The sequence below is a fragment of the Diadema antillarum genome, unplaced genomic scaffold, assembly GCF_040938485.1.
Source record: "Diadema antillarum isolate AM-2024a unplaced genomic scaffold, OU_Dant_1.0 seq00000861_RagTag, whole genome shotgun sequence".
Taxonomy (NCBI): Eukaryota; Metazoa; Echinodermata; class Echinoidea; order Diadematoida; family Diadematidae; genus Diadema; species Diadema antillarum.
Window position 1 is genome coordinate 235,861 of NW_027271731.1, and position 12,745 is coordinate 248,605.

At 38.5% G+C, this 12,745-nt stretch overlaps 1 protein-coding gene across 1 annotated transcript; it reads right to left on the reverse strand.

The window, feature by feature from the left end:
* Positions 1-3,789: 3,789 nt before the first annotated feature.
* Positions 3,790-11,704, reverse strand: LOC139740576 (uncharacterized). Its single transcript, XM_071651163.1, has 5 exons — positions 10,990-11,704; positions 7,246-7,442; positions 5,680-5,763; positions 4,893-4,969; positions 3,790-4,005 (listed from the first exon to the last, which is right to left on the reverse strand). Exons 1-5 carry the CDS (start codon positions 11,702-11,704, stop codon positions 3,957-3,959), a joined length of 1,122 nt encoding a protein of 373 aa, XP_071507264.1. The 3' UTR covers positions 3,790-3,956.
* Positions 11,705-12,745: the final 1,041 nt, after the last annotated feature.

The window sequence follows — 12,745 nt, forward strand, 5'->3', positions numbered from 1 at the left end:
TATGGTTAGCTAAAACACGATATGGTACAATGCCTTCATCAATATCGGAATATGCATACTGTCACTTAACACATGGGATTTATAGCCACCAAATTTCAGTGGTACCTGTGTAAACTACATACCAACACTCTCGACTGCAGAAATGTGGCAGCCCTCTTTCAGGGTTTCAGAGGAGCATCATCCTGACACTAATTACTGAAGGGTAAATATCACTTTTTATTGTAACCTTACATTGTAACCTTATATTATAATCTTAGATTATGATACATTGTATGTCCTACATACAGGTGGAACTATACTATCATTCATATCAATGAAATACATGTATGACAAGTTCTGTATTCCATCGTATCATTTTCTAAATGTAAGTGGAAGACAGTTGGGGTATTCCCATGCAGGTTTTGAAATGAGGAACAGGCTCTTGGTGTCGGGGAAACTAACAGCAAATGTGACAGATAACATTGACATGCATTACACCATTGGATTGAAAGTTGACAAAAAGTTGGTCCAGTGTAAACTTTTTAAGATCGGATTTGATTTCAGAATAGAGCATACTGTAACTACAAATTTGTATTTTGCATTCCAAAACTTAATTCACTTACCAAAGAAGCAGTAAGAAAAGGACACAAATTCTATGAATCCCTTTTATCCTTATTTGAAAGGTCTTTACGTATTGTCCATGTGCTTTCCCCAACAGGGGTCTACTGTCACATAAAACCGAATCCTTGGGAGCCATGACTTTGATGTATTGTGGGACTATCCTACAGGGAGTCTTTTGACCCGAATAGCCTTGTTTCAGACTCCCAGAGTTGTTTCTCAAATGAGTGCCACTATATTCAAAGGTAATTCAAAAGTAATTCCACAAGAACAGAAGCACTCTCTCTCAATGTTTATCTAAATCCACAATGATTGAGGATACAAGCAGTTATGTAGTCTAATGCTAAAACAAAACAAAACAAAACAAAACAAAAGAAAACAAATCAAAACAAAACAAACACCAAAACCCCAGTTTTGCTATGAAAGAGACAGTAGTGTCTGTGTAAATCATATAAGATGAGCACCATCAAAAAACACAATTTTCCAACAGAATATACATGATTGTTGCATTCTTGCACAAGTACAGCCCAAAGAATCTGATATGCAAGACTTCAACATGGCATGAAAGCAATGTCTGTACAAAATAAACCTGAGAATATCTTTATGTGAAATATAAACACAAACAAAAACGCTGAAACCAACTAATTTTCCCAAATGGCAAAATGCAAGAAAAGATCATGTATACTCTACTACCAAAAGAAAAAAAAAAGTGTAATGAAAAATGAGTATTAAAAGGATGAGAAGAACAAAAGAACACAGTCAGACTTTATATAATTTCTCACTTTTGACCAGTCTTAATTCCATCTCTGTCAGCCATTTTTTTGCAGCACCTAGTTGGTAGGCAGGTCATATTTCATGTACGGATCTTCATGCTAACAAAACTATGGCGCACCAGTCAATACAATACCAACAACATTAACATTGTAGTACATTGTAGTGACAACATTTATTAACAGTTGTTTTGTTTTGTATGGCAATCATAAAATATAAAGTATTGCGGTTGTTGAGTCTGTGCTTCCACGTCAGAGCATGCACTAATATACGTGTATATCTCTCATACTACTTCCCCTTTCAACATGACACTTTCATGAAATTCAAACTGCTCCACCATACTACAGTGGATGTTCATTATGACACCAAACTTCTTTGGACCAATGAAGTCACTTCCTTTGTTATATGAAAATCTTTGTTATATCAGGGTTTGTAAAGCAATATAAAATAACTGAATCTTCGCTCTTTGGGGCAAGAAGAATTACATTCTTAGTTTCAAAAGTTTCTTTCAATGTTCTTCACAAGAGTCCACTGTATTGACTGTGGATTCAGCAAATTGAACTTACACTGACATAACACTACAGACCTTAATACCCCATGTATATGCATATATTTGAATGGACTACAGGTATATTAAATATACTAGTAGTCATTAATTTTTGCATGGTCCGCTGCACAAAACATGTGCACAATTTAAATGTAAATTAAGTTGGATGTATGTGCGTGGCAGAAAAGAAATAATGCCTCCGGCACTACTTCGTGGCGGAGGCATAAAAAAGAAAGTTTATTTTTAAAGCAAATCACAACGTACATTTGAATATCTCGTCTCCTATCTATTAAAAACAAAACAAAACAAAACTGAGCACATAAGACATCACATCTGTGACTCCAATGCTGTGCATTTGTTTTGCAGTCAATTCATAGTCGCTGTGTATTGCATAAAACCAGGCATGTGTATTACAGTACGTGTGTATTCTCAAATTTTACATACCAGAGATAACAATGTCCTACCACCCTTAACCACATGCTACAATAATTGAACAATATTCAGTTTCATTTATTTAAAAAAAAAAAAAAACCGATGTAACTTTAGTTTCTACTCTACAATCATTCCCAATCCTATTTTCCAGAATACAGCTACACATACTTTACGTACATAGGGAATGTGTGAAATATCTACAGGATCCATTTTGCAAAGAAAGCCCTAACAAAAGTGAATACAAATGTTTGCTCCATTGTCAAAATGATAGCTGACGCCAGCAAATGTGCGACAAATTTTGAACTATGCACGCATGCTTCACCCCATTTTATGTATTTCAGCTTTCCAGTTACAAACGTGTTAACCCTCCTTGGTAATGCATGATGGGGAGGTGGCATAGTTATACACACAGACACACACACACATAAACTTGAGTCTGTATCATTGAGCCAGCATACATGCAAATGTAATTGTATGAGTTTCTTACGTACAACATATATATGTACCCAACACCAGATAGATATTACACAAACAGAGTAAAACATACCCATTTATCTGTGCAAACCAAGAGTGTGTGAAATCAAGTTTGAAACTTTCTGCAATAACTTTATCCATTTTGAATGTTGGTTGATATCATGGGAAAAATTTGTAGTTACAATGTAATATACGGATACTGACTACACATACTTTTCTATGCATTTTCAATACAGACAATAAAAAAAGAACCAAAAAAAAAAACAAACAAACAACAAAAAAGAAATTCTCACATTTATCATTGCAAGGACCAGCAAGGAAACCATTATCATGTACAGGAAACATTTCATGAACACTAGGAATGTTGACTTTAGAGTATTATTAATTGCACTGATATGGGGGGGGGGGGGGGGGGGGGGGGGCATCAACAGTTTACTTTTCACAATGTTTGTTCAAAATGATGGATATCTTACCTTGACTGGCTTTGCAAAGTTTACATTTGGTGTATTTTGTGTGACTTGAATATCTTACATTCACTCGTTTTTTAAGATTTTAATGTTACAATTATTTAGAGTGACTTTAAAACACAGAAATTTGTCGCCATCTACTGATCACTGGTAATTTTTCTATTTGATTTGTCCTAAAGTCAAATACAACAGGTCTCTCCAGGACACAACTACTGATTGTGTTTCTCCTTTACCTACCTTTTTCCCCCTTTGTTTTAAAGCCTGTAGCGTCCTGCACAGTTCATAAAATCATTTTGCCATTTTACACTTCACTTGTCACAGTATTGAAAGGATAGATGAGAGGGAATAAAATGTATGATCTAGATTATTGAACATAGGGATAGAGAAAAACATTAACAAATATGATATACACAATAATCAACATCATTGTCCTGACATTTGCATACACATTGCATTCAATACAGTCCTAACTGAAATATCAATCTTGTTTTCTCCATTTTTTACTACGAGTAAAATACTCCTTTTTCTGTGGAAAATTACACGAATGCTATCAAAGTCCTGGAACGACATGTCGGCAATTCTGAGAAAGTAAAAAAATCATGGCATCCGAGACTACATTGCACCTTTAATGACCCTGCACAGCTGGAGAAAGCTTGATAGGTTGGCTTTCATTTACACAGGCTCTCTAGTTCATCCAGTTGAGCATGTAGGGATTTGCTGGAGCAGTTTTCTGTCAAGGAAATCTAGTAGGGGAGGAGGAGGAACTTTGCAAATCTCAATCAAATGGCACACAATTTTTCCACAGAGAAGTATGAGAGAGGGAGAGCGATCAAGAAAACAAACTACAATTACTGGTAGTCGTTTTTCTCGGATACATGCAGTGAGGCTTATTTATACAAAGGATAATATTGGAACATGGGCATTCTGTATGCCACAAGCCAATGGCGTAGATAAAGGCAGAAACTTGTAGAGATTTTATTTTCTGAACAATTGACGATATCATATTAAAAGGATCGTATAAATTGGTTCCAACCTAACTTCAGATTTCTCACATTCTTTGGTGAGAAAACGAGAAAACTCTTATGACATGCGCAAGAGCATGTAATTCAAAGAGGAATTCAACATTTGATGAAAATTGTTTTTGAAATGGCCGAGATATCCAAAACAGTGCGATCCCAATAAAAGGTGGGACCCACCTTTAGAATGGTATGCTCTGTACTATATTTCATAAGTGGTTTTGTGGTATCTCGCGAAAAGTTAAAAGCCCAATCCTCAGCTCCAATACTATACCCATACCTTTAATGGCCATCTGACACACATTATTTCATGGCTGCTAAAAGTACAGTGAACTTGTCTATACTACTTTTGTAGGTTGCTCATCTAGTGTTGTGTGTGCATGTACCATATAGGAGTGAAAAAGAACATACACACACCGTAGCACCTCACAGGCAAGCCTGCTATCAGGTACTCACAATGTGAATTTGTTGCATTGCTTTGTTTAGATTTGTAATTACTAATAGATGATTATAAGAGATGAAAGTGAAGCAATTTGAATGTGACGAGATAGCACACAAATAACACAGTAGGACGCAAAACAAGGATACATTTGCTTGGCAAGATCGTAGACCACTGGCATGGCAAAATTCAGTTCCTCAACCTTGGCCATAAGTGCATACATAGCCTGTTGTTGATGACAAAGCGGACAAATTAAACATGTATTATTTATTCTTGTCATTGATCTTCATGTGAAGTGACCCACAGACACATTAAAGGAACAACACAAACATGTATGTCAACATTTCTAACTGATCAACAGGAGTATAGAAATAGTAATACAGTTCATGTAAATACAGGTACCACATGTGGGTACACCATTAAAATCACTGGTTCTTGTGAATATTCCTTCCATTGTACTTCCAGTTTTGATTTGTGTGATGGCACATCACGACAAAGTATGCAGGTACGTATGCCTGAGTGCAGTATATCTATGAAATCCAGCAAAGTGAATTTTGCTTTTAATATCTTCTGGACCAACTGAAGCAGGAGTGTAAAAACAGAAACCACGAATGGAGGGTTTAAAAAAAAAATGACGGCATAAAAGTGAGGATTTTCATGCAAGAAACATCATGATCTCAAAACAAAGATGGCTATTCAAATTTCCCCACGAGATGCCCAAGAGCCCCACTCAAAAACACTGAAACTGTCGTAACTTTCTTCACAGCACCTGTCCAATCTCACTCAAAAGTTTTCTGGATCTATTGTTCTAATGATTTCACCAATGTAATTCAGGCATTCTGTTATCACGCAATCAAGCTTCAAGCTTCCCCAATATCTTTGATGGGGATCAAGTCTCTGAAGTTGAAAGAGAAGAAGAAAACATACTGCCATTACCTTCACACTCTGGTCCACTGTAATGCCTGCCTTCTCCACAGCATCCCTGTAGGTCTGTATGTGACCCACCGTGATGGCCGACATCTGTATGCAGGGAACAAAATGGGGAACAGGCTGGAACAATTGCAACTGATAACATTCTCCCCTTGCTCACTATGCACTGTAAGGACTGATCAGAATTATTCAAACTCACTTCTTGAATGCATACTGTGCATTGTTTGCAACTTGGCAAAGCCAATTTGCATAAATGCTGGGAAACTACTTGTCAATGAAAAGACAAGCTATAGTACATATTAATTCCCCTGTTCCCAGTTGTGTCACTTTAGCCTTGTTAACTTTACAACTTAGACCCCGTTTACAGTGCAGGGCCGGGCCGAGCCACGGCCGAGCCGCGGCCGAGCCCGGCCTCAATTGTGGTACTCGGCCCCACAATTTTGTCCGTTTACAGTGTCCGGCTCGGCCCTGGCTTTTAATTCAAACCTTTCAATATTTTGTCATAGTGGCGCTCTGCTTGTAAATAAACACTATTATTGGGAGGGCGCCGGTCGCAATGTGGTATATTCTGGTTTCCAGACCCTTTGCCAACTGCACTCCACGGTGACGAAGTCAAGGCCTTTGCCAAAGGCAAAGACCTCAGCAGGATAAAACCACCTTAAACTATAATAGTTTTTGACGTTGAGGGCGTTAATATCCTGAATAGCGAAATAGTACGGGCAGAGGGTCTGGAAGCCAGACTGAATTTGGTTCCGCATTTGGCCCAGTTTGCGTTTACAGTGAGAAAAAGCCGGGCTTGGCCGCGGCTGAGACTACCTCCAGAGCTTGGCCAAATGTGCAGCCAATTTTGATACCACATTTGGTCTTTTGCGCGTTTACGGTGAAATGAAGGCCGGGCTCGGCCGCCGCCAAGCCCGGCCTTTTCACTCACTGTAAACGGGGTCCAGGTCACCATCAAGTTTAGTGGGATTACTAAATGCTGATGAAAAGGCTGGGTAAGTTCAGCGATCAAAAAGTGCCTGGTACATAAGAGGTCAAACTTTCAATGCATACGTTATCCGCAAAGCTTTGCAGCCTATCTGTATCTCCACAGATGTCAATGTGGTATTCACATCAAATAATTTCAAAAGATATCTATCTTATTCTTAATGATGCAACATCCCTGCCTTTTATCTAAAAGATGCAATCTCTCGAAATCTGCATCCCTACACATCAAACACTCTTCTGTTTCAGTGACTGTTCCCACATTGCCATGGAAGGTCTGTGTAGGTCGCAGTTAATGAGCCAACTGTTTGAACTACAATATATCCCTGCAGTCCATTTGTTCTTTAATAGTTGACTTCCTCATACACATTCAAATGAGATAGTCACCTGTACACTATTTACATAATCTGAATCAGTGTATTAACCTCCGCCCCTTACCTACACATATCGCACAGAGATAGGCAGGTCGTCTGCACCTGAATGCTATAAATTCTATGTTTATGAGCACATCTCATTCTCCCTCCCCACCCCCCCCCCCCCCCCCCCATGCCAAATTCCATTATAGTCAAAACCCAGGTATCTATTTACATTGTGCAGACTGTTGGAGAGGTGGCCCAGCATGAGGTCCAGATTGTCAGCCACCAACTTGCACTGCTTCTCAAGGTCTTGGATAGCCGAGGGATCGATGGGTGGGATCAGGCTCGCCGACGACCCTGACGCTGACACGCCAGATCCCAGCTCGGTGGTGGACGATGAGGACGAAGGCAAGGAGGTCGGCGTCGTTGCTATACAGATAATTGTGGAACGTGGTGGAGCATGTTCAGCAAAGTGATGCAAAAGAAATAAAGAGTCCATCTAAATGTCTCATGATTTCCTGCTTGGATTGAAGGAAGTGTCCCTCCAAATTTCTATGTCCGAACAGTCCATCACAGATGTTTTGCAATAATACAGCACACATATTGCTAAGAGACCATTTAACAAATTATATAACATCTAAACTCAAGAAGTTCCATGTGTACGTTGTGACAAAACATTGAATTTTTTCCGTATGCCTGTCTTTCCTTCATTATATACATGGCTGTATCATAGTTTTCTGCATATACCACTGTACATATTTTAAATATTATTATCCATTTTACTTGTCTAAAACTAGATGCTTTACAATACCAGCAAAAATAGTGTTTGAGAGTGTGAAAATGCAAATAAATATTCTCTATACTGCTGTCAAGCATGCAAAGGAACTCAAATTTTAGTACAAATAAATTTGCATCAATCAACAAAACCATGAAATTTGAATTTTAAAAAAGAAGAGAAAAGGAAGAACAGAAACAAATTGGTGAAATGGATATAAACATTTCGTTTCATTTAGTTAGCTCAAACAATTATAACATTGTATGTCATTGAAAAAAAAAATCATATGGACAGAAACTCTTTACACCCTCTTCGTGATACTGCTTAAATTAAGATTGTAAACTCCTCAGGACACATTCTTACACTTCCTGAAGGAGAAAAGAAATCAATTCTATTTGACATGAAGTACATTGTAATTGGAAGGTTGTCCATTGGTGGCAAGTAATAAGAAGTTCAAGTTCAACAGTCATAGCATTCCTTTGCAGATCTCTTGCCTTTACTCTTCCATTCAAAACAGATTCTAGTTGAAATGAATGCGCGTCTATCAAGAGAGAAAAAGAAAACGAGGAAAAGAGAAAGAGAGAATGAGAAAGAGAGATAGAACTTTATCATTCATTGACTTCCCCCAAATGGACTTTTTATACCAGGAAAGAGTTAGAGGACAGAAGACTAAAGTGAAACTTTCAGTTAGAGACCCACTTCACATGGGGGACGCTGCATTATGTCGGGTACGCAAGAGAAAGGTCTTCAGTTTGATCACTTCCTTCTCCTAGCTCAAACAGGAAGTACACATACTCTCTGTGTGCCTCTAAATCACATGCCCAGGAATTCATTCATAATGTTGCAAAGACCGATTCCATACGGCTTTCGACAGAGCATACATATCCTGTCAATCTACATCCGCCTTGCTCTTACTTGCTCTTGCTTGGTCTACATTATGCATGCATAAATCTATCTTGGTCATGCGTGACTTGCATCGCCCTTGACCGCTTACACACATAACACAATGCTTTCTTGTCCATACAATTGTAGGGGCTGTACTTTGATTCTACTATCAACCTCATTTCAATATTTCTTGCACAAAAAAGCTTCAAACAGTATTGTTTTCTAACTTTCGGTTTACTCTCATTGAAAAAATCTAATAAGATTTTACATACTATGACAGTTTTTAGCTCAGTCATAGACATTTTCACTTGTTTCTCTAATGTTTTTACAAGCTTTCACAAGCAAGAAATTTTGGAACTTACCAAATGGCTTCCACTACATTACTTTTTCCTAAGGTTGTATTTCTGCAAAATGATACCATTTCCAAACGGCTGAAATTATGGAAGATTGAAGTGCGTAAAACAAAATGAGTGCTGTTACTAGCAAAAGCATGCCATGGACTATGATCTGTACTACATGGTTTCTTGTGGTTACTGTTAAATAACTATGTTTAATAGATACATAAAACAAGTTTTGATATGGTGGCATGACAATGATTACAAAAATTATACTTGTTAATGGAACAAGATACAGGAACTCTGTACCGGATGTTGAACAAAAACTGAATTTGATGAACACCATGGGATGAGCAGTATGTAACAGATTACTTAAAATGATGTGGTATTTTAGTCAATGGTAATCACATTTTAGAACATGTTTGAGGACATTTGCAATCCCTGGAAATGATACTATTTGAACTTATGGTCAAGAACAATAAAAGCATGAAGGATGGTGTCTTGGGTCTAGAAGTAAGTGTGTGTTACCTTTGCAGTTACTGTGCTGAAAATGAAGACTGACGATGTAAAATCACTTATTTGTATGTTGGGATATAGCGATTACGAAGGTCCTTCCCTTGTTGCAACTGGCATTTGTTATTGATCACCGCGTGGAATTTTGCTCAAAAGTTAATCTTGGAGAACTAGGTGAGCAACTTGATGTCATTATTACAAAGAATGTATGCTTTAAATGGACATTCTCTTTAAAAAGCCCTCTGATAAAATGAGGTACAAATTCAATATTGTCACATAAAATGTATTTGTTTCCCCTTCCCCAATCAATGTATCATATTTACAAATCAAGAAAACAATGTCATGGCAATTTTTAGAACGTGTTTGAAAAAATGTGTTTACTGAGACTTCAGACAACAATTATTTCACTTCAGCGGAATTGACACATATCTGGTAGGCTGGCTCTTTTTAAAATGTGTTCATACATGTGTGTATGTTGTTGTTTTTTTTCCCCTCAAAATTGGATGAAAATCAAGGGGAAATTAGCCACTTCATGTGATATTTACCACATGAGAGGGTAAATCACAGACATTTTTGAATGCAATTTTAAATAAGAGATTAAGCTATATATGTAGCACATACATCCAATCAAATTAGAAGTATTACAGGTACTCAGAAATATAAGAGAAGAAGCCAGAATAAAAGAAGTGTGGGTATGGTTCAGGGGGAGGGGGGATCCCATGCACCTAATGTCATGTCACCTAAGGGTTTCATGCTTAACCCCACATGCCAGTATCCAACACAGTGGTAAAATGTCCAGTGATTTTATTGATCTCAATCGCTTTACAGGAAAATGGTCCATTTTTGTGCATCGTAAAATGTACTCAGGACGATGGCAACTTGTATCTATCATCTTTTTCTTTTCTTTTTGCAAATTATTTGGAATGCTAAAATCAGAATGTATGGGCTATAAACTAAAGTGAGAGCAAAAAAATATGCAGGTGGTGTTAGACAATTTTGACAATGAATCACTAAAGCCAAACTTGAACGTTTTGGAACAGAACTGAATGCAAACGGGTATCTTTTGATAATTTAGGATGAATTTGGATCGGACATCTTACCACAAGGTAAACCCAAACACCAAGGTGCCACAAACCTCAAACTCACTTGATGTTTCTAGCATCATACTCACACTTGTCCAATTGTACAAGTGGAGTCCACTCACATTATCATTTCTCAAAAATCTGAAAGTCATTCTTTGGAGGATGGGCAATTCAATTTTACTTTATATGATAGTTGCAGTTGCAGCCCACTGCCACAAGTTTTTTTTATGAAACTTCCCCTAAATAATAAAGGTAAATGACTTTAATCCACCTTCTTCCATCCTCTCCTTGTGAGTATTGTGAGCTATTTTGCGGCACCCTGTGAAAGACCCCAAGGGTGGTTAGGTGGCTCCCCGGGGTTGGTTTACCAGGGGTGGGGTACCTACCCCATGACGGCATCAGACTGGTGGTGGGGTAAGCAGGAGATGTAGCCCCTGAGGTTGAGCGAGAGGAACCCACACTCTGACGGATTTTCTCTGTGATATCATCAGCAACATACGATACCATATCCCCTTCCCTGGTCAGCGTACCATGAAAGGGTAGTGAGCCCCCAGCAGACCCCACTGGGTCCTCTCGGGGGGAGAAACGCTCCACACATCCTGTTGCCTCGACGTCGGAAAGTTCCGCAATCGACGACGACCGTCTCTTCAGTTTGACCACAGGCTCGGGAATGTCTATATGCAGTTCCTCAACATGTTTTGAAAGATCGTCAGTAGCTTTACCATCGCTGCCGATGGCACATTCTATGTGCTTGAGTTGTTTTTCGCTTCCTAGGCTATCACTGTCACCGTAGTCTAGAAATGCATCGTCTTCATCATCGCGATCTGCTTCATCAAGATGTTTCTGTGTTCTCAAGATGTTCATAGCTGCCTCTGCCAGCGGGTCATAATCAGACTGCCCCTTGGCAGTGCTCATGGCCTCCCCCAACTCACTCCTGTCATTAGTCCCATCCTGCTTTGGTTCCACAGACCGAAGGCCGTCTCCGGTCCCACTATCCCTCTGGGATCTGGCTTTGGGCGTGGTCAGAGTCTCCACTGGGCTCTGTCCACCATCTGCCTCCCCTCTGGCTGGAAGGGGCTCTGCAAGCTCACTGTTCTCCATGTCACAACTCATCTATCTTTGATGACACTCCAAAATCACCATCTTCATGACTGTACATCGTGCTGCTGCTGCTGGCCACATCAATTCTGCTACTCACACACTATAATGAGAAAGAAAGGAATGGATGAAAACTACAAACAAATCAAGAAGATTTAATTGATTATGCAGTGTAAACAAACAAGAACAAAAAAAAATTGACCTGCAAAGATAAAAAAAAAGATCTGTATTATTGACCTCATCATTAGCCATTTATTTGTGTAGAGCCGAAATAGTGTTGAAAAACAATATATGACAGACATGACAATCAGGAACTAGTTTATTTCTGTTGTGCATCATTCATGTTTGGCTATAACCAGTCAGTCATCCATAACAATGTTTGATCATTAGCTAAACAATCACTGATATGGAGGACAACACTCAAACAGTGATTCTACTTACCTTTAATAGCTACCGTATCAAATCTTATATCTCAAGATGTTACCATGAGTGATAAGACAGTGCTTACAGATTATGCATTGGTCACTCAGTGTCAGTGTGTGACTGCATTTTATTTAAAGAACGAGGTCTTAGTCCATTGTGTACTTTCATCCCTCCTATTTGACGCAGTAGTATGAAACATCTACAAATGTTATTTGATAAAGAGACTAGATCTCACGCAAGGACGCAAAGATCGTGCATTAGCTTCAACTGCGTACATGCAATTCATCGCGTGGGACTAAACGCAAAGCTGCCAATACGCATGTAGAATTAATAAGCTAGACAACCCTTTAAAAAAGAGGAAAGGGGCAAAAAATAAGTGATTATAATTCAAATTCATGAAATTTTTCCGTTGAGATGTTTTCATTGCTACTGATTGACAAATTGCCCTACATTGACGTAAATAAGCATGGCTACTACTAAAACACTGATCAAGCAATTCAGTGCTTACTGTATTTACATCAATGTAGGGCAATTTGTCGAACAGCTGCAATGAAATAAGTGATTTATGTCAGAAGTTTTAAACAATTTCATATTTTATAGGTTCTAGTATAATATCAATGC